At 53.5% G+C, this 24,414-nt stretch overlaps 1 protein-coding gene across 4 annotated transcripts in view; it reads right to left on the bottom strand.

Annotated features, from left to right (window-relative positions):
* The window catches only part of RANBP3 (RAN binding protein 3), a 50,618-nt gene that overhangs the window by 25,583 nt on the left and 621 nt on the right, over nucleotides 1-24,414 (bottom strand). For 2 of the 4 annotated variants that reach the window (XM_027969793.2, XM_027969794.2), the window contains exons 2-3: nucleotides 6,568-6,623; nucleotides 1,189-1,377 (exon numbers count right to left, since the gene is read on the bottom strand). In XM_027969793.2, coding sequence (XP_027825594.1) covers nucleotides 1,189-1,377; nucleotides 6,568-6,623 — 245 coding nt within the window. The remainder of the gene's footprint in view (nucleotides 1-1,188; nucleotides 1,378-6,567; nucleotides 6,624-24,414) is intronic. The other 2 variants (XM_027969795.2, XM_027969796.2) reach the window with 1 other exon arrangement.

Here is a 24,414-nt window from a genome sequence, read left to right as displayed (position 1 = left end):
CTCAGGGAACTGGGAACATGTGCCTGCTGTCACCTGACTCAGGAGAAGGTTCCAGCAGATGCTCTTGCCCAACCCAGAAAATGACTGCCTCTGAATTCCTGCTCTTGGCCCTCAAGTGGAGGCCTCAGATTGGAATCTTCCCTGGGCTTCCTTCCCTCAAGCCCCCTTCCAGGCCACGAAGGACAGCCCCCAACAGGGACAGACTGGTTCTTCTTTTTCCACCACACACTGATTCCTCCAAATGTTAAGATCTGGCTCCAGCCTCACTTGGCTGAACATCACTTCTTTCTGTGAATCCCAGGGTCTGGTAGCTCTGGCTGAATTTCAATGGTTTCCTCAAGGACATGGGAGACTGGTGCTGTGACACAAGCAATCACTAAAGGTCTGGGAGAGGGCTGGGGCTGTGGTGACTTGGGTGCCATGTGGTGGGGTGGGATCCTGTTCTCTTGAGTCACTTTTCCCTGATGTGGGAACGGGGGGCTCTGCCACTAGGTACCGAGAGGATGAAGCTTTCGATCCTGAATGGAGGATAATGTTTACCTTTCCCGATTTATCAAACTCCAAAAACTCCAGACATTTCTTGTTCTGGAGAATTCACAGTCTTCTCCACCTATAATCTTCCAAAGCCTTCTGAATACAAAGAAAAAGGGCTCAGGGGGCTCCCTCCGATTCAAAGGAAGCAGCTCTTCTTCCTGCTTTGATTGAAGACAAGCAGTTCACAGCCCAACCACAGTCCAGACACAAGCAGTCTTGCAAAGCAACAGGCGTTAGACACCTTTTCCTACAGATCAAGGAAGCTGGAGCCTTTCGTGTTTCTAAGATACTGAATTTGAAAGCCTGAATTCAGGGAGAGATGGAAAAACGGAAGGAGGGAGAAGGGGCTGAATTGGAGGTGGAGAGTTCTACCCTGCTCCTCCTCTTCTGACCCTTTGCTTCTTTCACTAACAGGATCAGGTGCAGGCTGTGGATGAATGTTACCCTGACTAGAAAGGTCTCAGCATAGAAGGGGACGTGCTCCTTGCTGACTTTTTGGCAGCAGGAATTAAAGGGCGCCGAAGAGAGCCTTGTCATCTTTTCAGTTGTCGCCAGCTGCTGGTGACCCGGGGTCTGGATGTAAGGGCCAAGGGGGAGGGGCTGGTCTGGGTTGGGAGCCCGGGGCTGGGGGATGCCAGGGGGAGGCGGACTTACCCCTGCCAGTTCTCGTGGAAAAGGAAGAAGCTGGGCTTCGGGAGCGCGGGCCAAAGCGCTAGCGGGGACAGGAAGCTCTAGGGCATGCTCACCAGCTGACTCGGGGTGACCCGTGCCATGGTGGGGGGCCTCAGCCTCCCCCCGAGGCTCCTCTCCCGAATCCGACAAGTCTTTTTGCTCTGCAGAGGACTGGGAGCAAAAAAGACAATTTTCCTTCAATGTAAACAAAGCCTGCAATGTGGGGCAGGGGAGGGGTGGGATTCAAAGGTTGAGCATCTCCTGACGCTCCTGCCTGGGAGGGATGTCGGGCCAAGAGAGCTGGCCCTCCACGCTGTCAGAGGGCGGTGACATGGGCCAAGTGTCAGACCTGGCACTTTCTAAGGTGTCCAAGAAGTCGGACCCAGGTTTTGAAAACTGGCAGGCGGCCTCTGCGGCATGAAGCTCCTCTGCTGGTGGCAGCCACGAGGAAACGGTCTCAGTGACCAAACTGCCCCTGGGGTTAGTAAGCCATCCACTCAGACAACTCGGGAAGGGGGGGTGAGGACCGGCACCGTGTCTGGCCGCTGGGACTGGGGCTTCAGCAGGAGCTGCAGCCCCGGCAGCACCTCCCATCTGTGCCCGTAAACCCGAGAGGAAGGAAACGCATCCCTGCTCAGTGAGTGCAAGTGTCCATGTGTCGGGGACCCAGCAAGCTGGGTGGAGGTCTGGCTGAAGGATGGAGCCTTTCAGCCTAGGAGTCTCCCTGGCCAGGCCTTATCTAGGAAACAGCCAGAGTAAGGGGAAGCCGGAATCCTTTGAGGCAGTTCTTGGGGTTCAGGAGGGGCTTCTATGGAAGTGGCTTGTTGCAAAGCTGGTGGCCTGGATCCAACAGGTGGGCTCCGGTCCCCAAACCTCATCCACCACAAGCTTCTCTCACTTTGTGAATTGAATGACAACGGGGCCACCCTGTCTCCCTGTAGATGCAGTCACATTCCTCCTGCCTGTGAAGTGACTGAACCCTCTTTAGACAAGACTCGGGACTATTTTTAAATGTGTGAGCCTGCTGGATGAAAGCAACTACATAAAAGATTTAAGAGAACGTTCAAACACTCTTGGAAAAGCAAAAGCCACGTGACGTTAACACATCCGCATGTCTGAAAAGTCGCCCAAGTGGACTCTTCTTATGCAGGGAGATCACAGACGTAAAGCCCTTCCTCCTCAGGCTGCTCTTCCAACTTGTGCCGGGCGCCGAGGCGGGGCCCCACACCTGCCTGCTGCTGCTTTACAGCCAGCACTGGACGCCCAGCCAGAGGGGACGAACCCAGAGCTCCATGGGAGACCGTCCATCTGTATACAGAACATCTAGGGTTTTTAAAACAATCCCACTTTTTGAACAGAAAAGTTCAAATGCCCTTGTGTATGGCAGAGATGAAGTCTATACCAGAGAAACAAAAGAAATACAAATGCCACCCCAGCATTTTCTCCTAGGGTCTTGAGTATTTCTTCTGGACAAGGAAAGTAAGCTCTAAAGAGCCTGTAGGTTTTCAACATGTTTGTTAAAGTCAGACATTGGGATTTTGGCAGCCTTTAACATCATCCTAAGATACAGATGGCTGACAAAAAGCCACACACACAGAACACGCTTGTTACACACACAGTAAGCTCCCAGCATTGTCAGCGACACCCTGCTTTCTGCCCAACAGCAGACTGCTGTTGTAACTGCTTTCTGTCTTTTTACTGAACTGCTTTTTGTCTTTATTCTGCCACAGCAACCCCAAAGTCTTCTGCCTTCAGATTAACAAATATTTGGAAGATAAAGTAAATGAAAGGAACCTTCAGTTATCACAAACAGTGTAACAACCCACAGAAGGAGATTCAAATTCTCTTCCTGTTTAAAAGAAAAAAACTGTCTTCATTCAAGGCAGTTAAGAAGGTTTCATTTTTGCCCCTAAAACACAAACGCGTGGAAACCCAAGCATCTTGTGAAGAGCGCCATCTTGAGGAAGTTCAGGCATAGGGAAGCGACAGGAAAGGCTCTTGCACTTGGTCTGGGTTTTGGCATCAAGACTGCATTTCCAGCTGCCCGAGGCTCTGACACAGAATGATGAGAGGATCTGAGGACTCTTCCCAAGACCCAGGGATGCCGCCGGCAGGCCACCGATCTGTGGTTTGCTGTGAAGGCAGCTCAAACCTTGTCTATGGGACGGATAGAAAATCCTAGGTGGTTTCATCACCAAACCAGCACCAAAAATGCCTGGGCCGGAAGCCTAACTTTTTTCTTCTCAGTTTCCAATTTTTTATCTTGATCATGATTTGGTAATAACAGCTGGCCCTCTGAAGGGGACTGGGGGCTCCTGGAGTACATCCCGTGGGTGCACTAGCGGTTTACGGATTACCCACCAAAAGAAGGGAATGGGCCCACAGGTGACAATGGGACTCCTTGATCTCTGTGGATCCAAAAGTGGCTCAGAAAATAGCTGTGTGGGTGACACTTAGGACAATTTCCATCTGGACCAAATATATTACAGGATGTTTCTGAACTAATGATCACTCTCTCAGGCGTGACCATGGCACTGGGGCTGTGGGGAGGAATTCCAAGGAGACAACTGTCTTTAAGGGAGAGCCGTCGGGGGCACAACTTACAGCTGAGTGTTTCTAGAGCCTGGTAGGCTGCAGTCCATGGGGCCGCTAAGAGTTGGACACTATTGAGCATCTTCACTTTCACTTTTCACTTTCATGCACTGGAGAAGGAAATGGCAACCCACTCCAGTGTTCTTGCCTGGAGAATCCCAGGGACAGGGGAGCCTGGTGGGCTGCTGTCTATGGGGTTGCACAGAGTCGGACATGACTGAAGCGACTTAGCAGCAGCAGCAGCAGCATTTATGATAACGATGTTAACAGTGATGCCTACCCAAGGTGGCTTCCCAGGGGTCCAGTCCATGGTACCGTTCTTTTAATTTCTCTGAGGACTTGACAAAAATTTCAAAACAGAAAGTTGAAAACGGGCAGAAAAGCTCACTTGGGAAAAAACAAGAGCAGCCTGTTGTTTCCCAACCCTGTGGTGTGAGCAGAGAGGGCTGAGATGGCAGCAAGACGGGAAAGCAGGGGGGGCCCCAGGAAGGTGTGGTGGCTGCTCCTTGCAGACCCACCTTGCCCTGGCCCCGGGGGCCACACAGACACCAAGCCAGCTGTCTGGGCCTCTCCATGTCCTTCCCGCCTGATGCCCAAGTGGTCACAAGCAGCAGAGAAGGAGGAGGCCCCATGTCTACTGGGCAGCCGCCCACTCGGCAGCTCTGACATGGGCCTTGATGAACACACAGACTCCCCTGGCCTCTGCTGCAGAGGTTTTCCACGCCCTTCCAGTGATCTTGTCACACAAGTATGACACTAGCAGAGAGCCGGAATCTCAAGAGCTGATGGTCAGCTATTTTTAGAAGCCCATTTAGAGCTGGCACTGAGTCAACACTCGGAGGTGCGTGTTTTCATGAGGATGAGCATCCTGTTGGCAACTCTTCAGGTTCGAACTTAGCCTGTTTGCATAACTAGAATCAACCTTCTGAAGGTAATGAGTGTAACTCGGCCTTTGAATAGACAAAGCAACAGAGCCATCTCAACCATGAAAACAATACTGAAATAAGAATTAGTAATTTTAAAAGCATTTTAAATTCAGCTGAATAAAAGTTACACTTTAGTTTTTCATCCTGCTGATTGTTGGAAAGTCTTCAGAATTATCTATTTCAATTACTTGTTTCAAATCTGGGTTGCCAACCATTTTTTCTGTAAAGAGCCAGGTGCTGAATATGTTTGAATCTGCAGGCTGCCTGGTCTCAGCCCAAACTCCTTCATGCTGCAGCTGACAGGGAGAGAGCAGCCACAACTCCCAGTACACACTGGGCGGGGCTGTGCGCCAATAAAGTTTTATTAACAAAAACAGTTATGACAGCCCTTAGTTTGTTGATAATCTAAAAGTGGTTCAAAAGAGAATCACAGTAAAATTCAAAATTCTAGAAAGTCCCGATTTTATGGAAAGCCTGAGTAAAATAAGTGACTTTCATATCTGAAGCAGAAACCAAACACGGTGACTTCTAAAAGCCAGAAGAAACACATCAGCCCCTTCACAGAGGCTGAACTTCCAAAGGACAAATGATAAAAGCACGTGAAACTGAACTGTACGTATCGGTCAGGGCCCAATGGGGAGGAGGCAGCTGAGGCTGACGGACCCAGAAAGCATGACCCAGGAAACAGAAGCAAAAAGGGAAGAACCTTTTCTTGTGTTTTCTGATTCCTCAGCAGAAGAACTGACAATGGGAAAGATTCATGCGAGAACAAGCCCAGCAGATAACACAGAAAACACCCTGCCAGGGGGTGTGGGGGTCTCAGGGCAGCTGCCGCTCCTCCCCGCCCCTGCCCCCACACTAGCACCGTTCCCCACAGCCCTCGAACGCTGCACCGCACACAGGGAGAAGACTGGCCTCTTCTCAGACCACGGGGCAGGGTCTACAGGCAGCGGCTCGGCTGCCAGCAGCCCCCAGCCTCAGGGCCAGTCACCTTCGGGAGGACCCACCTGGTCTGTGGGTCATGAGTCCAGAGCCGAGGGGCCCCTCAGAGGCTGTCCTCACTAACGAGACGCACACAGATTTCAGAATACTGGTGTCAACGCAGTGCAGAGCTCACTCTGAGACATTGCCGTGGCCATGACATCACACCTGCTGTCCCCGGGCACGAGGACAGGCACTGTCCACGTTTTTTTGACAAATAGGGAGAGTCCCCATATACCCCTGGGTCATCACAGAACATCGACTAACTCGAGACACAACCCCAACCTTCCACGCTGCCCCATCAGGGAGGGACACGGCCTGATGACTTCAAGGTGAATGACCACACATGACAAGGACCACACATGGGAAGGCACTGCCTCGCCCTCCAGGCGCGCAAACTCTTTACCATGAATTTGGTGAAGTATCTCCAACAACAGAGCCAAGCAGAAACGTAAAGCAACCTTTAAGGACAGGCAGTGAACGCATGATGCAAGCCGGCTGCCAATTATTCTAAATGCACTTACGCCAAATTGGCTGAGGCCAAAAACTCCCCTAAACGCGGTAAAGGTCCTGTTTTTCCTTACTCAGCACTGCTCCTGCTCCTCCCCTCTCCTCCCACCTTCCTTCCCTCCTACCAGGTTCCCTGATGCACAGCAGTACTTCAACAGTGAATTAGAAGGAAGCGCTCTCTCTCTGTTTCTTAACAGGGTCTCTGAGCCTTGTCCACACACCCTCTGTTAACCCTGGGCCATGGTAAACCTAAGGCCACCAGGCCTTCTTCCCTGAGCCCCATGGCGGCGCTGCGACCTTCGGGGGGAGGTGGTGGGGGAAGAGGGGATGGGAGAACATACCGGCCCCTTACCTTTTGTCCTTTCTCCTTCTGAAACACAAAGACAGGCGGAGCAATGGCAGGCTTTTCTGCAAAAAGAAAAATTGGTGTTTTTCCCCCCAACACTGTATTCATACAGTAAACACAGCTACATTTGTTTGTGATAAGTTAAAAACAAAACACAAATCCAATATAAAACTAGTAACTCGAATGATCATCGGATCACCTAGAAAACAGTTTCTCGATATAAATGTGCAGTGTTCAGCGTGTAAAGCTATGTGCATCTTTCTGTGTGCATGTACACACCAATAAACAGTTTCGAGACTGGCTTAGAACGGCCATGTCACTGGAAGTCCGCAGGTTTAAAATGTTTGTTTTCAAATCTGCAGGCCAGCTGGGGCCGGGGGCAACCCATCCACAACCTCTGCCCACAAGGCACACGCTCTTTGGAGGATTACTGAGCTCAAGTCAGCTCTGCGTCCCCACCGGGGCGTCTCAGTGAGCGCCCGTTAAGGAAGAGTGTGGAGCTGTGAGGAGTTAGGGAAGAGTGCGGCGCTGTGAGGACTGAGAAGCCCAGCCTGCACAGCCGCTGCTGGAGGGAGAAGCTCAGGGACACTGTCACTGGGCCAGGAGACGGCTGCCGCCAGTCGTCCTCAGTCAGCACCACTGGTCTTCCGTCTGAGGGGCCACGTCCCTGGCCCTCTGCCACCCGCTGGAGCGGGCACCGCCTTTCTGTCTGGGGCCTGAGTGCAGGGCTCTGGGTGTGCTCCTGAGCTCTGTGGGGGGTGGCATGGATGGGAAGCGGGGGCAGGGGGGTGTTGTTATGAACTTGGGCAGCATCTGCACAGCCCTTCCCCTGCCTGAGTCCCGGGCTGAGCCAGGAGCCCGCACTAGCACAGCCTTTACCCGGCAGGATGGGTGTGCGGTTCGCAGGCCACGAGGGCACTCGCGGGCACCTGGTCGGAGGGTAGGGTCTGGGGCATCTTGGGAGAGGAGGCTGAGCTGAAGCCTCAGCAGAGGAGCCCGGAATGGAGGGACAGGTGTGAAGGCGGCTCCTGAGGTGACGGGCAGCCTGAGAGGCAGATGGTGGCGATGTAAGGAGGTGGGGCAGTTGTGAAGGGGGTGGGGGGAGGAAAGCACAGAGAGACCAGAGTGTGGGGAAGGGGCGATGGCGACCACCCATATTGAAGAGGAGGGTGTGGGGACAAGGTGCGGGGAAATGGCCTCAGGACACTGTGCCCGCCCCACCCCCAAAACTCCCACGCCGCAGAGGAGCAGGACAGACGCCCATCTGCACTTTGGGACCATGGCCCACTGATGGTGACCGTTTCCTCCACTGCCTCACTCACTCTGGCACCCGAGTCAGATTCACCACGACAGTCCTCACCAGGTGCAGCCCACGCCGCCACCACTGGGGTGAGTGACAGCTCAGAGTCTGCAGTGCCACAGGGCAGGAGAGTGGGGGGCGTGGAAGGATCTCCCAGCACAGATGTGCAGCTCCACAAACCCAGGTGAACGAAGAAGAATGAACGTGCTTACTGCTGGGCAGTAAGTGACAGCGAAGGTGAGCTGCAGGGACTCTGGGGACAGCAGCAGCTTTTCCACACACACATCTACCATGGGGATGGCCAGACACCTGCCACTGCCCTTTGCCCGACAAGCCCAGCATCGAGGGCTGCAGGCCCGGGTCCCAGCCTTACTTCCGCATTCTGCTCCAGGCCAGCTGCAAGGCTGGGGGCACGCAGGAAGGAGCTGGCATCAGCCCAAGGCCCACTTCCTACAGCCCTGGCTCCAGGCCAGAGGGGAGATGCTGTTTGCCCTGGCCTAGGGGGCACGAGGCACGGCAGCGAGGCCAGACTGCTGGCAGTGACGGCACTCAGGCCCGGGACTTTCGCCAGAGCTGCCGGGGAAGGGGCCCCCTTGCTCTGCTGGGGCTGCTAAGCTGGTGGGAGAGGATCCCAGGGCTGCCAGCGGCTGAGTGTCGCCACAAGGGGAGCTGGAGCCGAGCCAACGCAGCTGGGAGCAAAGCTGGGGGTGGAGAAGGAAACGGAGCCCTGGAGGCTGGGCTGGAGGCCCCCAGTCAGCAGGCCCAAAGCTAACCCCACCTCCCACCCTGACTCTTCAGTTAAGCCAGCAAATGTTGACTTTTGCTTAAGCCAGCCTGAGCTTGATTTCTGCCCTGAAAGGGGAGGCCTAGCCATTGCAGACCTCACTAAACACACAGTCGCCTGGAGAAGAAACCCGGGACGGGCCTCCCAGGGAAGACAGGATGCCTGCTTGCTCTCATAGCAGCACTACCACCTGTCACACTGTGTGTGTGTGTGTGTGCGCGTGTGTGTGCCTGTGTGCGCGTGCAGGGTTAGGGCCTCTCGGCCCGAGTAAGACACCAACTCCATGAGATGGGAGGCCTTGCCTTGCTCCCCTCCTGTCCCAAAGCCCGAGAACAGCCCTGGGCACCCTGAAGGGACTCAACAAGTAACTGAGGGAGGGGCGAGTAAGGGGAGGGGCACTGAGAAAATGAGCGCCACGCTGGGCTGTAAGGAGGCCTGAGAGAAGCAGCATGCAGACAGCAGAGGAAGAGCTCCTTGGTGCTGTGACTAGAGGCCCCGGGAGGAGCTGCCCGGGGGCCCCCAGGGCGGGGTGGGAGGGGAACTGGTTTCGGCAGGGGGCTGGCTGTGGCTCACGGGGTCTGCCCAGTGCCTTCTGGAGCAGCTGGGGGCAGAGGGCAGCGAGGGGCACACAGGGCTCTGGGCTCTGTGAGTGGATCCGCCCTCCTTACCTCCACGGTCACGGCTGAGACCTCCCGTCTTTTCCCGCCTCTACCCTCACCCCTTGGGGTGGCTGCTGAAACTACTGGTGCGAAACTCACGCTTACAACCTGGCAACATCCTCCCCAACTTGAGGCATAGGCCCTCTGCACAGGCCAGCCCCGCCGACCGTGACTGGGACACTGACGAGCCCTGGTCCCCGTGTGCTCCATGCTTCTGTCACTTTGGGACTTTCGCCCGCTTTAGTCCCTCTGCCGGGAAGACAGTCTCGCCTTCTCTTCCCCAGGTGCTGACACTGCTTCCCCTGGGAAGCTCCCAGTTTGAACTGGGCTCCTGAAGCCTGCTCTGGCTTATATCTGCATGGGTGACACCAAGGCTGCCTGTCAGGGAGTCTGAGAGACCACAGACAGCCCCCAGAATAGCTTTGTGCCCCCATGACCCGGTGCGTGGAGGGTGAGAACTGTCCGTCATGTCTGCACTGAACCCCCCCCCCCGCCCCACCCTTCTTCCTGTGGGAGTACCAGCTGCCATGTAATCACATAGGCAGATGAAGCCCTTACTCGGTGCAAGGCACCATGGGAAAAACGAGGACGAGGAAACTGGGGGCAGAAAACTTCAGGGTAAAACATCTTGTGAAAGCAGAGGGGGTGTGTGTACATGCGGCCTGGCACGGCGGAGCCTGGGGGCTCCAGGTGGCGGTGGGACAGGGCGGGGCAGGTTATTTGCTCACCGGCTGCGTCTACCCCTGGACCATAAGCTTCCTGAGAGCCTCTGCCTGTTCACAGCCAAACGCAGTCTCATACCTGACATGTGATCGACACACAGTCACAAAGCAAGCGCAATGCTGCCACTGGGGCCAGGGAGACCCCTTGGATGGCAGGTTTGGCAGTCATGAACTTCAGTCAGTTCTCTACCAAAGACACAGAGTACCAGAGCCACGCGAGTTTCATTTCCGCTCATCCACTTCAGGGCCCCAAGCCTGTAACCCATAGATCAGTCCTGACTTCACGACAACACACACGTGCCCTCCTCCAGGCAGGCTGGTCTTCAACTGGCCCGGGTCACCACCTGTGCGGTCACCAGATGAGCACCATCACACAGGAGACTGAGATCCCAGGGTGGGGAAGGAGTGGGGACAATGGCAACGAGGCTCCTAAGGTATGCCTGAGACCCCAGCCCAGCTCTGCTTTCTCAAGTGAACTTCCAGATGCGCAAGCTGGATTTAGAAAAGGCAGAGGAACCAGAACAAGCTGCCAACATTCGCTGGATCACAGAGAAAGCTAGGGAATTCCAGAAAACATCTACTTCTGCTTCACTGACTATGCTAAAGCTTTTGTGCAGATCACAATAAACCGTGGAAAATTCTTAAAGAGATAGGAATACCAGACCACTCTACCTGTCTCCTGACAAAACCTATATGCAGGTCAAGCAGCAGCAGTTAGAACCAAACATGGAACAACGGACTAGTTCAGAATTGGGAAAAGAGTACATCAAGACTGTATATTGTCACTCTGCTTATTTAACTTATATGCAGAATACATCGTACGAAATGCCAGGCTGAATGAATCACAAGCTGGAATAAAGACCTGGAGAAATAGCAACAATGTCACATATGCAGATGATACCAATCTAATAGCAGAAAGTGAAGAGGAACTAAAGAAGACTCTTGATGAGGGTGAAGAGGAGAGTGAAAAAGCTGGCTTAAAACTCAACATTTAAAACACTAATATCATGGCATCCAGTCCCATCACTTCATGGCAAAGAGAAGGGGAAAAAGTGGAAGCAGTGACAGGTTTTATTTTTCCTGGGCTCCAAAATCACTTCGGACAGTGACTGCAGCCATGAAATTGTAAAAGACACTTGCTCCTTGGAAGGAAAGCTATGACAAATCTAGAGAGCATAACAAAAAGCAGAGACATCACTGTGCTGACAAAGATCCGTCTAGTCAAAGCTATGGTTTTTTTCAGTAGTCATGTATAGATGTGAGAGTTGGACCATAAAGAAGGCTGAGCACCAAAGAACTGATGCTTTTGAACTGTGATGCTGGAGAAGACTCTTGAGAGTCCTTTGGGCTGCAAGGAGGTCAAACCAGTCATTCCTAAAGGAAATCAGTCTGGAATATTCATTGGAGGAACTGAAGCTGAAGCAACAATACTTTGGCCACCTGATGAGAAGAGCCAACTCATTGGAAAAGACCCTGATGCTGGGAAAGACGGAAGGCGAAAGAAGAGGAGGGCAACAGAGGATGAGATGGTTAGATAGCATCACTGACTCAGTGGACATGAGTTTGAATAAACGCCAGGAGATAGTGAAGAACAGGGAAGCCTGGGGTGCCTCAGTCCAGACACAACATAGCAACTGAACAAGGGGGACGGGGCAATGAGGCTTCCAGGGAGTGCCTGGAATCCCAGCCCAGCTCTCCTTCCATGCGTGAAGAGAAAACCACCTCCACAGATTTGTAGAGACTAAGGCCACCACAAAGACCTAAGACAGTAAAAGGTTAATCAGATGCATGCTATTTAGTGCAGAGTCTGTCCACCAGGTGTTTTAAATGTTACCCAAAACTATCTGACCAGAGAACCCTTTGCAAGAACACCTGTGACGAGGCCTGAGAACAGTGGGTAACTGCAGTCAGCACTGCTGTGTGAAGTGGGGCGGGATTCAGAACCCTAAGTCACCCGGAAGAATGGCCCTCCTCTGGACAGAGTGGGTACTACTGTCAGGGATGCACTGGGGGTGCCCGCCTCACCTCAGCTTTCCAAGGTGCCGATGCCAAGTCCAAGGTGGCTGCTCTTGGTCTGAACCCCTCCTCCACTGTCCCCCACACAGCCCTCCTCAGCTCCAGGGCCCCAGGGGGCTACCCCAGCCCAACTGTGATCCCAGCTCCCAGCCAGGGAAAGCCCTTACCCCTGCCTCAAGAGGGTTTCTAGGGTGTGGTGGTGACACAGAGAGACACGTCCCCTGCCTGCCAGGAGCCGACTTCAGACTTAGTTGAACATTACAACAGAGAGGAAGCACAGAGTGCAGGGCTGGGGCACCCAAGCCGGTGAGGCTGCAGAGGAGCAGCCCATCAGGGAAGGCTTCTGGAGGAAGCGCCTCTAAGCAGAAGGCGGAGCAGCACTTGGCCAGGCAGCCAGGAGCAGGGAGGCATGCACTGGAGGAACTCGAGGAAGGTCAGGGTGGGAAACGCCCCAGCCCGGGGTGAGAGGAGCGGGGGGCAACCCCCCGTGACTGCACAGCCCAGGGGAGACGCTCCTGGAAGGTAAGCACCAATAACACTTAGGCGGCTAGTTTCTTTGTTGAGTAAAGGAAGTAAGATGGCTGTGAAGAAGTCAGGGGGTCCCTGAGGTGCAGGCCGCCTCTGGACCCAAGGGTCCATAAACCATCCTCTCAGTTGGGAGTGGAGGTCTCTGGGTAAGAAAGCGATCACCGAGGAGCCAGGTCCTTCTCCTAAAGCACAAACTACTGACCCAGGGCCCAGGTTGGGGGAAAGTCCTCAGATGGCTGGGTGCCTGTGTGGGAAGCTGTAAAAGCCCCACCCTGAAGGCACCTCTGTTATCTGTGTGACACCTCTGTCAGGAAGAGGGCCCCTTAAACTGTCTCCTGAAAGAGGAGGTGAGGAGGGTCAGAAAGAAGAGGAGAGTTTTACAAAGTGTCATGCTTGACAGATTTAAAACCGTGGGCTTTCTGACACCACCGCTACAGGCAGGGCAGGGGACAGGGAGGGTTCACTGGTGTCTTTTCTGCCCAGAGAATGACTGGTGGTAAAACCCTTAAAACAAAATGACTTGTGTGTCTATTTCTGATGCAGCAGGAAAGGGGGATGGAGCAGGTACAGACCTGAAGCCAGTCTACGGTGGAGGAGTCCCGAGGGAAAGGGTGGGTGGCGGCAGCTGCCCAGATGCAAGGAGCTGGCCTGGACTGCAGCGGCAGCCCCGTGGTAGGAGGGTGTGTGTCCCAACCCTCCAGGGTGACACAGGTCTTGGGAGACCCATCTTTAAACGCCTCCCAGCCTCTGCCATGCAGTCACAGCAAGAACACTCCAGATGGGGTGTCCAGACCCTCAGATGGTCTCACCCATCAGTGGTCACTGATTGTGGGGTACTGATGGACCAGGCAGGTGCTCAGTGCTTTGCTGGCAACACTGTCCTGAATCTTCACAACCACCTGAAAGGGCAGGTCCTTAGTTTACAGAACAGGAAACGGAGACTCAGGCCAAGTGACTTGTCCAAGGTGGGGCTGGGCCTCCAACCCAGGCAGGTCTGACTCTGGCCCCTGACCTCCACTGCTATCCCCCCACCGCAGGGGCAAAAGGGAGAAAGTCACTACCCTAGCCTGTTTCCTCCCATCTCTCCCGCTTAGGAGGGCCTCGAAGCTGAGACACTGAGACTTTTCTTTTGAGAAGTAACATCAGGAATAAAGCAGCTACAGTGAACATTCTAGACAGACATCTCTGGAAGAGTCCCAAAGAAACTAGCCGGTGAGCGGTGGGCTTTCACCAAGTCACGAGACCATCTGCTTCGGATGAGCAAGCATGCAGTTAAGCCAAGGGCAGATCCTTATGGTCCTCAGAGAAAAAATGAAGACCCACTCCGAGGTGCATGCTCCACGGAGAGGCAAGCCACGCCGTCTTCATCTGTCAAACGTTTAACCGTGGGATGTTCTGTGTAACACTTCCACTGTCTAAGCTGGAGACACACACACACACACACACACACTCTCTCTCTCTCTCTCTCTCTCTCACCCCCGCACGCAGGCTTTCCTTCTCCACTGTGCCGTGCAGGGAGGTATGTACACAGAAACCACGGGCGGCTGCTCCATGACAAGCTCTGGCACCCCCCCGTGGCGGCTTGACTGCCTGTGCCTGAGGACGTCTGTTAAACTCAACAGAAGAAACTGTAGACCCCAGAGAGCACACTGGACCACCTTGGCCTGTTCTGTTTATCCCCCTACTAAAATGATGTCTCCAACACCTGCCAGGAAACAGCTCCCATCTGGAAAGCCACTTACAATTCTTGACCAAAATGTCAGTAAGGTACTTGTGCGAAATGAGCTTTAATCCTGGGCTGATGTGGCTTAATCTTCTTATCTGTGCAAAAAATATGGAAAGCATCTTGCCAGCACAAACAACGGTCTGTTAATACGTGGCAACCGCTTTAATCCCCCGATACTTACTATCTCAACCCTTCGAGCCGTTCTTTTCTCAGGAATTATTATAAACAGTTCGGTGCAGCAACATAAAGGTGAATTTGTCACCAATGTGTCAACACTGTCCACCAGCTAATTCTCCAGTGAAGAATGGAACTGATCTCCATCGTGCTGTTGCTAGGCGACGCCTCTGATCTCATGCCCCGCAGACTCCGCGGCCCCACAGCCCAGCCACTGTGGGGTGTGGGCCCCTTCGTTCCTTTTTTGGTGTTCGAATGTGTTTTGCCTCAGGCAGCTCTCAACTGGTCTCACAGAGACCACAGGAGCACAGGCTGGGAGATGATGATCTTATCCCTTCTTTCTGGAATGCTCTTCCTCACACCGTGACCTTCACATACTGAGATCAAGCCACTGCTCAGGGCTCCAACCTTACCCTGACAACAGCAGGGATGACAAATGGCTCATATTTGTTCAGTGGCCCTTCCTAGACCCTGGCACTTCACACACTCCATCTCATTCAGTGTCATCACAGCCCCATGGCAGAGAAATCATTTATCATCTCTGATTTGCAAATCACAGAGCCAGACTGGGAGGCCTTGGAGAGATGGGTGCCCTAAGTCATGATGGGTCCCCATAGCGGGGGTGGGATCAGAACCCTAAGCCTGACTTCCAAGTTGGACGCCTCACATCCCTCACAACCTCTCGGGCCAAGCTACATCTGCCGCCTTCTCTTCTAGAACTATCGGCCCGGCAGACCCCTACGACCTTCCCATCCTTGCCCCATCCACTCAGACTACAAGATCCTGGGGCACACCCTGCACTGTGCATACCCCTGGGCCTTAAATCCCAGAAAAACCCCATTCGCCTATTACTAAACCAAAGTCAGCAACCTCACCTACAGCAACCAAGAAACCAGGGAGCCAGCTTCGACAGTAGTTCTCTGTTCTACCACTAGATGGCATGACAAGAGCACGGCTGAGCTGAGATTGGGCATGAAGGGGGACAGCTCCCAAGGGCAATCTCAGGACTACAAGACCTCTGCAGAGGCTGCAGACTAACCAAGGAAACCTGGGAACGCGGGCACTGGGTTCTGTGTGCGTTCAGGTGGGCCTCCACCACCCGGGGTTGGGATCCCCTGCAGGTGAACTCTCTCCACACGTGCCTGTGTCTGTCAGCGCAGATGGGACCCCCACTCTGTCGGTTCAGAAGGACTGGACCCAAAGACGCACATCCAGAGCTCGGGAACCGGCTGGCTTTATTATCTTACTCTAATTACACACAGGACACTGCAGATACACGAACGCCATCTCAAAGCGTGGGTCCTGGACTCAACTCCAGTTGCCAGTCCCTCTCCAAGGGCGGCCTGACCACACACTCTCCATCTCTCAGAATCCCTGGAACCCTTCTGAGGCCGAGAGAATCACTGAGATGATTGGCCAGTCCACCGGCCAAGCCCTGCTCGCAGCAGTGCGACCTCCTGAGCACCCACAAAGGCCCAGGGGCCAGAGACAGGACGAAAGGTGGATGAGGCCACAGCCCTCTTCTAGTGGGAAGAGGGAAGGAAAAACATGAAGCAGAGGCGTGCAGGGGTCACAAGGGGGCATTGGGTGGGTGACGGAGTGAGCCAGGCGGAGGCAGAGTACCTGGCCGCGGGGGCGGGGCCTCAGCGTGAATGAACAAAGGGCAGGAAGAACCCTGAGGCCTAGTGAGCCAAGAGCTCCTGGGGGGAGGGGGGGGAGTGGGAGTGGGGAGGGAGGGGGTGTGTGGTGAGGAGTGAGTGGAGGTGCCGCATTCACATCCCACCCCACCCTGGCAGGGGTCCTCGGGCAATCTTTCCCATCTTGGTGTGCTGGGATGTTTTTAATAAGGTCACTGGGGGTGGTGAGGAGAAGAGATCTCCGGTGGATGGGAGTCTGACTGTTCTGGGGACACAGCCTCCAGTGTCTGAGCTGGGGGAGGGCTGAGACGACCGTGCGAGGCTGTGGAAGCATGGTCCGCTCGCTCAGCGGCTGACAGGACCCTCACTCTGACAACAAGACTCCATGAACAGGGGTCCCATCCATGTGGCACGGATGATGCGTGACCCAGGCCCTGGGTGCTCAGATTCCCTATGGCCACTCAATGCTGCAAAAGGTTCTTTCTCCTCTGAGCACAGGGGGCCTTCTTTTCTAACTCCTGCCATGGTAGAGGCCACATTCTCTGGAACTATTTTGCCCAAGCTTGCTGTGCTGTGACAGATACAACACAGGCGTTCATTCTGGGCTGACGAATTCCTGAAATCCGGTGTGGCCAGCCTGGAGGATGTTTAATTTAGCAAAGGCATTTAAAATACGATGCAAAAGTGAGGCTTGCCTCCTGAACAGGGCGTGGAGAAACCACTATCATCTCTGTCAGGAGAACAGGTGCCCGGGGAGTCAGAATGACCCACTGGGAAGCATGAGCTAGGCTCTGAGACTCAGTGGCTGGAGGTGGGCACATTGGGACAGGCCGACTCTTCCAACAGACCCGGCCCTGAGCTTCAACCCCTGTGCAAGGGGATTGCTCAAACACAGAGCATCTTGGAAGGCCCTCATCTTGAACTTGGAACAGTGCTGAAGGTCATGGAAAACACTGTTCCCCTTAACTGGGACATGAAGTCCATCACACCATGATGCCAACGGCTGCCAAGAGGCCATATGGGAAAAAAAAGGTCGGCAGGGTGAGCCCTAAGCTCTAGCTGGCAAACAATTTACTCCTGGACAGTTTTATTTGCCCCCCTCCCTCCCACTGGGTGATGTCTGAACATTTTTGGTTCCCATGAGGGCAGGAGCTGCTAACGGCATTCGGCATTTGGTAAACAGAGATCACAATGCTGACCAGCATCCCACTGTACACAGGATGACCCCCCCAAGCCCAGAGGATGAGCCACCCACACATCAACTGTGCAGAGGTTGAGAAACCACACATTGATTATGTACAAGGAGGCCGGGTTAGATCCCTAGCTCATGCTGTACACTGAAGTAAATTCTCAGTGTGTCAGATGGCACAAATCAGGGTGGCACCCCAGCTTCTGTGAATAACCTCCTCTCCCTCCCGACTCAGTCTGTATATTTAAATGTGTGCAGCATCTCAGGACTTCAGTAGAGATGACTATGCCACACAGTCGTGTGTGTGTGGGGGGGGCAGGTAGGGGGAGGTCAACAGAATCCCCTAACCCAGGGGTACTCAAACGGTGGTGACTTTGCCCCCAAGGGGACATCTGACAATATCCGGAGACATTTCGGTAGAGACCAGGGACACTACCAAACATCCCACGAGACACAGTGCAGCTGGAGGACAGCTCCTACCAGCACCAATGAAACTTGGCTATGGCCCGAAAGGAGCTTTCTCTCTCCCTAGGATCCATCAGCAGACTAACAGCAGGAACCGATACGGCTCCCCACACGCTAGTGGGCTGATCACCCGCCATGTGTTCCTTCACAACAATCCGCAGACTAGAGCGCACCGTTCCTATTTTACAGATGCAGGACCTGAGGTCAAACAATTTGCCCAAGATCCTGGGCAAGTAAGTGACAGAGATGAGACACAAACCTAGAGCACTTCCAACTATGCCACAAGCTATCAGCTGGAGGCTGCCTGTCAGCTCCAGTCTAAGATTCCTGCGAGGCCTGAGACAGGGGAGAAAGTCCCACAGACCCTGTACAGGCCCCACTCAGGCCCTTCACACTGGGCTCCACTGGCCCAAGCCAGCGTTTCTCAAACTTTTTGACCTTGGGACCCCTTTCCACACTTGGAAGTTATTGAGGATGCCCAAGAATTTCGGTAAATGTGAGCTACAGCTACTGATATGTACCATGTTAGAACCTGGAGAAGGAAACAGCAACCTATGCCAGTATTCTTGCCTGGACAGAGGAGCCTGGTGGGCTACAGTCCACGGGGTCACAAAGAGTTGGACACACTGAGTGACTAAACGATGATAACATGTTAGAAACTGAACTAAGAAACATCAGAAATTAGTTAATTTACTTAAGATAATAATATCTAGATAACACACTTTTATGAATAATAACTATTTTTGAAACAAATAAAAACACTAGGGAGAAGAGGGACATTATTTTATATTTGGACACATGTTTTAACATCTGGCTTAACAGGAGACAGCCAGGTTTTCTTATCTGCTTCTGCAGCCCATCTGTTACACTATACAACCTCTGGGAAAAAACAGCACCATCCATTCACAAGGAGTGTGAAAAGGGCAAATGATGCCTTTGCATTGTTATGAAAATAGTTTTGAACTCGCAGTCCCCTTGAAAAGGTTGAAAAGTCCCCTTGAAAAACTCCCAGTGCCCCTGGACTATCTTGGAGAAACGCTGCTCTGAGCACTAGCATTTCGAGTGCACAGAATCCTGAATTAATGATAGACCGCCAAGACCCGTCTGCTGAGGGTCTCTGCCACGGAGCACCCAGTGCTCTGAACACATCTGAGAGGTGCTAGAGCCACTGGACTGAAGCCCACAGGCCAGCCGAGGTCAGGCAGGCCTGGGGAGGGGGGAGCAGGCAGGTTCCCAGCTGGCTGGGGCGGCAGGGGGCTGGGGGGGCGGGGCAGGGGGCGGAGGCTGCCTGTGGTGACTGGGAAGCACAGCCTGTCTCAAGGCGGCGCTGTGCCTCAATCCTGGCACATCACTGCCAGGCAGGAACACCAGCTGAGGCTGGTGCTGTTTTCCAAGAGAGATCAGAAATCTGGATTGTTCTTTCCCCTAAGGCCTTAGAATCCTTACTCTGTTCCTAACTAACAGCAAACAAAGACAAACCCAATGGACCAAATTACATACTGTTTGTCCTGGAAGTGAGGTCACAACTCCTGCCTGGGGTTTTTGACTCTGGCTCTGTGCTGCAGAAAACCGGTGGGGTCCTAGACATCGCAGACCTCCTGGCCTCCTCCAGCCATCTCCGACGGTGCAGCCAAGGGTTGGTTCTAGTTTTCCTCCACAACCTCCTTAAAGTAAGCGTGAAGTGCAGTCGGGGTCAGGACTCGCAGCGAGGGCTACACAGCTGCAGCAGGTGTGGACACTCGGGGGCCTCACCTGCTCTGCGGCCCTGAGCGGCCTAGCTTCCCACCAAGGAGCGCACAGCCACGCTGGACAGGGCTCCACGGGATCACAGGAAGGCGGCAAAACAAACGTCCAAACAAAACAGAGAACCCCTGCTGCTTGCTGCTGGCGCCACCACCACCAGATCTTGCCTCCTGCTCGCTTCAAAGTACCATGGAGAGCTACCTGCCAGAGGCTCGGCGAGGCGGCAGCAGCTACCTCTGCCCGTTGCCTTTGTCAGGCAGCTCCCATCACATGAGAAACAGGCCCTGTCCAAGTCCCCCAGACGCATCCTACTGCTCCCCAAACGGCCCCCATCTCCCACTTTACTCCAGACCATTCTCTGTCTCTGAACTCAGGTGGGAATTCGACTGGTACCTATAACACCCTCTTCGCCAGGCCCAAACACCGCCCCCCTCCCAATACCATTCAAAGCTCTGCCCTTACTTCTGTCACCTCTCTCTCTCCAGATGCTTCAGCGTGTAAACACACAGCAGAGCTTGACCTGTCCTATACCCAACGATGCCCGCAGGAAATGGTGGCACAGTGTGAAAGAATCCACCTGTCAGGAGATTTGGCTTTGATCCCTGGGTTAGGAAGATCCCCCAGAGGAGGAAAAGGCAACCCACTCCAGTATTCTTGCCTGGGAAATCCCATGGACAGAGGAGCCTGGTGGCTACAGTCGATGGGGCTGCAAAGAGTTGGACACAACTTAGTGACTAACCAACCACAGTGGGGCTGCTGGGTGAGTCCATTTCCCAGCTAACTGAGAGGCAGGCTGAAGACACGGTGGAGTTTTAAACTTGTAGAACTACAACCATGCTTCGTCTGTACACAGGATCTTGGGCAAAACTTAACATTTTCTTCCAAGTATACAAAGGCTCGGCACCCTCAGCCCTAATCTGCCTCAGGTGAGACGCAGGGGGAGTTCAATGTACATTCTGCAGGGCAAACCTCAGGGTTAATGTTTATTGTTTAAGTTCATGAAACTTTGAAAAACTGTCTCTCACTTATCCTAAGTATTAAGTTGAGGGCAGAGCAAGCGGGTGGTAAGAATCAAGTGAACGGAGAACTTCAACAATTGGAATTCTAGCGCATCAATAAACAGTCAGCTGCATCTCATCCTCTCAGGGGTTAGGTTTGAAATTAACAAGGTGAGGGACTTCCCTGGAGTCCAGTGGTTAAGACTGAGCTTCCACTGCAGGGGAGATGGGTTCGATCCCTGGTCAGGGATTCCACATGCTGCACAGCATGGCCAAAAGCCAAACAAACAAAAGGCTAAAAACAAGTCAGATGAGTAAAGAAAGGCAAATCACCCTTGAAAATCTCCGGACTGCTATCTGGTCAGGCCAGATCGGGGGTTCTCAACGGGGGGCAACCATGGGAGCCCCCCACCCCGCCACCAGGGGACCTGAGCGACATCTGGCATGTCTGGTTGTCATGACAGCGGGAGGGTGCTGCCTGCAACTAGCAGGTGGAGACCAGGGAGACAGATCAGCATCCCAGGACACCCAGCGCAGCACAGAGAATGCTCTGGCCCCAAATGCCTGGAGTGCCCAGGCTGGGAGCGCGTGGCTAGACGGTCATGTGATCCAAAGTCAGGACAGAACCAAAGAGGATGGACAGCCCAGCTCTGGCTGCATCCCATCCTGGGCACGCCCCAAGGCCACCTCGTTCAGACTCGCTTCTTGCTCTCTCTGACTTTGCCTTGGGCACTTCAGCTAAACGTGTCTATAACATAAGCCCTCCACAATAAAAATAGCTGCCATTTCCTCCTGACTGTTTATTACTGGGCTGAGATAGGCGCTAAATCATTTATATGTATTAATTAAGCCAGGGCTCAGAGCAACCGTGTGATAGGTACAATCATCATTATCCTCATTTTACAGGTGAGGAAACTGAAGCTCAAAGCGGTTAAGGAGTTGCCCAAAGTCACTCAGAGAGGACAAGGCAGAGTCAAAGCACAAGCCCAGTTCCAGGGCAGAGACTGGGGTCCACCATCACGCCACACCACAGGCCTCAGCTGAGGGGGACATACTGTGTCTGAAGATGGTCACGGCCCCTGAGGTAGGGGCGCCAGGCAGGGAGCGTGCTGCCAGCGTCGCATGGAGGCAAAGATGCTGTGGGGACGCTCAGCATCCTGCACAGCAGAGGACAGCTCCTCAACAGAGACTCATCTGGTCCAACGTGTCAAGAGGATGAGAGCTGAGAAGCCTGTGCTGTACGTCTCTCAGGTTTCTGCCATGTGGCTCTGCAGGCCAGCAAGGCGTCATGTGTATATGGTGTCAAGTTTTAAGGCGGGGATCTAGAACCCAAGGTCTCCTGAAGCTCCAATATGCTCTGCTCACCTTCTTCACCTTCACCAGAAACCAAACGCTGCCTTCACATCCTGATGCCAGTCTACCAGGCAGAATAACTCCAGAGACAAGATGGTTAACGACTTTGGGATGTGTCAACAGTGAAGTGCCGGGTAGAAGATTCCAGGACACAAGTGTACCTCCCCCCGCCCCCCCCACTCTCTCTCTCTCCTAGGAAACATTCCAACAGGACTTTAAAAGTCACAGACTACAGGACTACCAGCAAGGGTTGTGGGAGTGGCTGTCACCATCCCTGAAGAGATCACCATGGCAATGAGAGCCAACAAGACACTGAACTCGATGCACATCTGGAAATGCTTCTCTCTACACAAGTACGGCCCTCCTAACCAGTACCGCACCACTCAAGCCGGCAGTTCTCAACCCTTGTTGCACAGCAGGATCATGTGCGCTGCTTTCTGTCTCTACAGACGCCCAGGAGTAAGGATGGGTCTGCTTAGGATCCCAGTCCAGAAAGACAGAAGCCAAGAGGGCGTGTGAGCTTCAACGACAAGTGGGAAAGCACACGTATGGGGCAGTCCCCTAGGCTGCACAATGCATAGAAAGGAAGTCCTAGTTCACACAGAGGATAAGAAACTAAACATGCTGGCGGGCTGCAGAAGCCAAAACCAGAAATAGAGTCGAGAAACACATGACAACCAACTAAAGGACGGTAGAGATAAGGGAGGCATAAAAGGCCACTAGGATTTGACTTCTTTGAGGCCAGCTAGGCCAGAACTAGTGTCAGAGGCAAAATACTAGGTGAGTGCGGCATTTACTAGGCAAAAAAACTTTAAGTACAGAACATTCCATTGTCTCTATTTTATACACTGATCAGTTCAGCTACGCCACTGACAGCTCATGTGCCAGCACCTATGCTAGACATGGTGTCCCTGGACAACTAGAATCCGTATTTCCCTTTGTGCTCACAGGTACACCTCACTCGTTCATTCAATGAACATTCCCTGGATCCCTATACCCTGCGCCAGGCACTACTCTGCATCCGGGTGGGGTGGGGGATCCATTAATGACAGACAGAAACCCTGCTCCTCATGGAACGTACATTCTTGAAGAGGGGTAGTCAGACAAGCACGTCAACCCAGCTTGCTGGTAGGTGGTAAGTGCTGTGGAGTAACACGAAACAGAGTAAAAGGGATAGGGAATGAGGATAAAATTTAAAATAGGTGGTTAAAACAGAAGTTCTCAACAAAGCAACATGCGAGGAGGAACTTGGAGGAGGTACAGGAGCGAGCCACAACTGGAGAAGACTGACTCGAGTGGAGGAACCAGCAGGTCCAGCGGCATAACAGAGGGGGGATACAGAGTGCAAGACGGGCGCTGAGAAAGCTGGAGTAGTTAAAGCAGGGCAAGTCGGGAGAGAGCGGCGGGAGGGGAGGACAGGGAGGTCTTGGGATGCAGGGGTCGCCTGCCTTCTGGGTTGGGAATCTGCCAGATGGGTGAAGGTGGCAGGGAGGACCAAGCAGTGGCAGCAGCAGTGGTGAGAAGCGGTCATTCTCTGGAAAGATTTTGAAGGTAGAACAGACAAAGATGTGCTGCAGCATGTGAGAGAAAGTCACCAGGGGCAACTTCAAGGTGTCTGGCCTGAGTAATTTTAAACAATGGACCTGCTATTTACCACTAGGGGGGAAAGTTGGCAGGGTGGGCGGGTTTGGGGGAGAAAGATAGGGGTTTCATCTGATATGACATCCAAATGGAGGTGCTGAATATGAGCCCTGAGTTCAAGAATGTGAATGGGCCAAACTCGCAAATACATAAGGTGTGTCCTATTGACTCTCTTTTATCCAGTGCCCATTCTGCCTTTAAATGGATCCTGCGAATGGAATGCCTCAACCCACCACCAGCTCCCTTAACTGATCAAAGATAGGTGGTACAGATGAGAGGTGAAGTGGGGGCTCTGAAGTTAGACCACGTTGATGCCCATCCCTGCTCCTTACTAGCTGTGTGACCTGCCCTGGAGGAGTAACTTAACCATTCTAACTCAGTTTCCTCACCGACAACCAGGGCTGATGGTACCTTCCTCTGGGAACTTCTGTGCGGAACTTCTATTCTCCAGATAGCTGCCTGCCCAAGTCTTTGAACAGTACCTGGTACTGCCTCAAATGCTCCACCAGGGTGAGCACTTAGGACCGTCATTTGTGCGGGGGGGGGGGGGGGGGGGAACCTCAGGCCAGCAGGGAGCAGGGTATGAGGGGGAACCAGGGCCAGGTGACCGCTTGCCCGCAGCTGTGCACCTAAGAACGAAGGAAGCTAAACACAAGCCTCAGAAAGTCCTGAAGCTACGAGCGATCTGAACATCACAGTTGATTTCATCAGACGGCGGCTGATGGCGCGCTTTCTCTCGGCCGTTCGGAACTGTAACCTTGTCAAAATCGTTCAGCTGGGATGTCAGCGCTTCGCAGAGGAGGGATCACACAACCTTGTCTCTCTCTGGAAGTGCAACCAAAAAAAGGGCCGAAAACCAGCTGGGCTTTCAGCGGCCCACACCCTGCGGCTGGGGCCTCAAGGAGCTAAGACGAGGCG

The sequence above is a fragment of the Ovis aries genome, chromosome 5, assembly GCF_016772045.2.
Source record: "Ovis aries strain OAR_USU_Benz2616 breed Rambouillet chromosome 5, ARS-UI_Ramb_v3.0, whole genome shotgun sequence".
Classification (NCBI taxonomy): Eukaryota; Metazoa; Chordata; class Mammalia; order Artiodactyla; family Bovidae; genus Ovis; species Ovis aries.
Note: the sequence above shows the minus strand (reverse complement) of the source record. Positions and strands in the feature narration are given on the sequence as shown.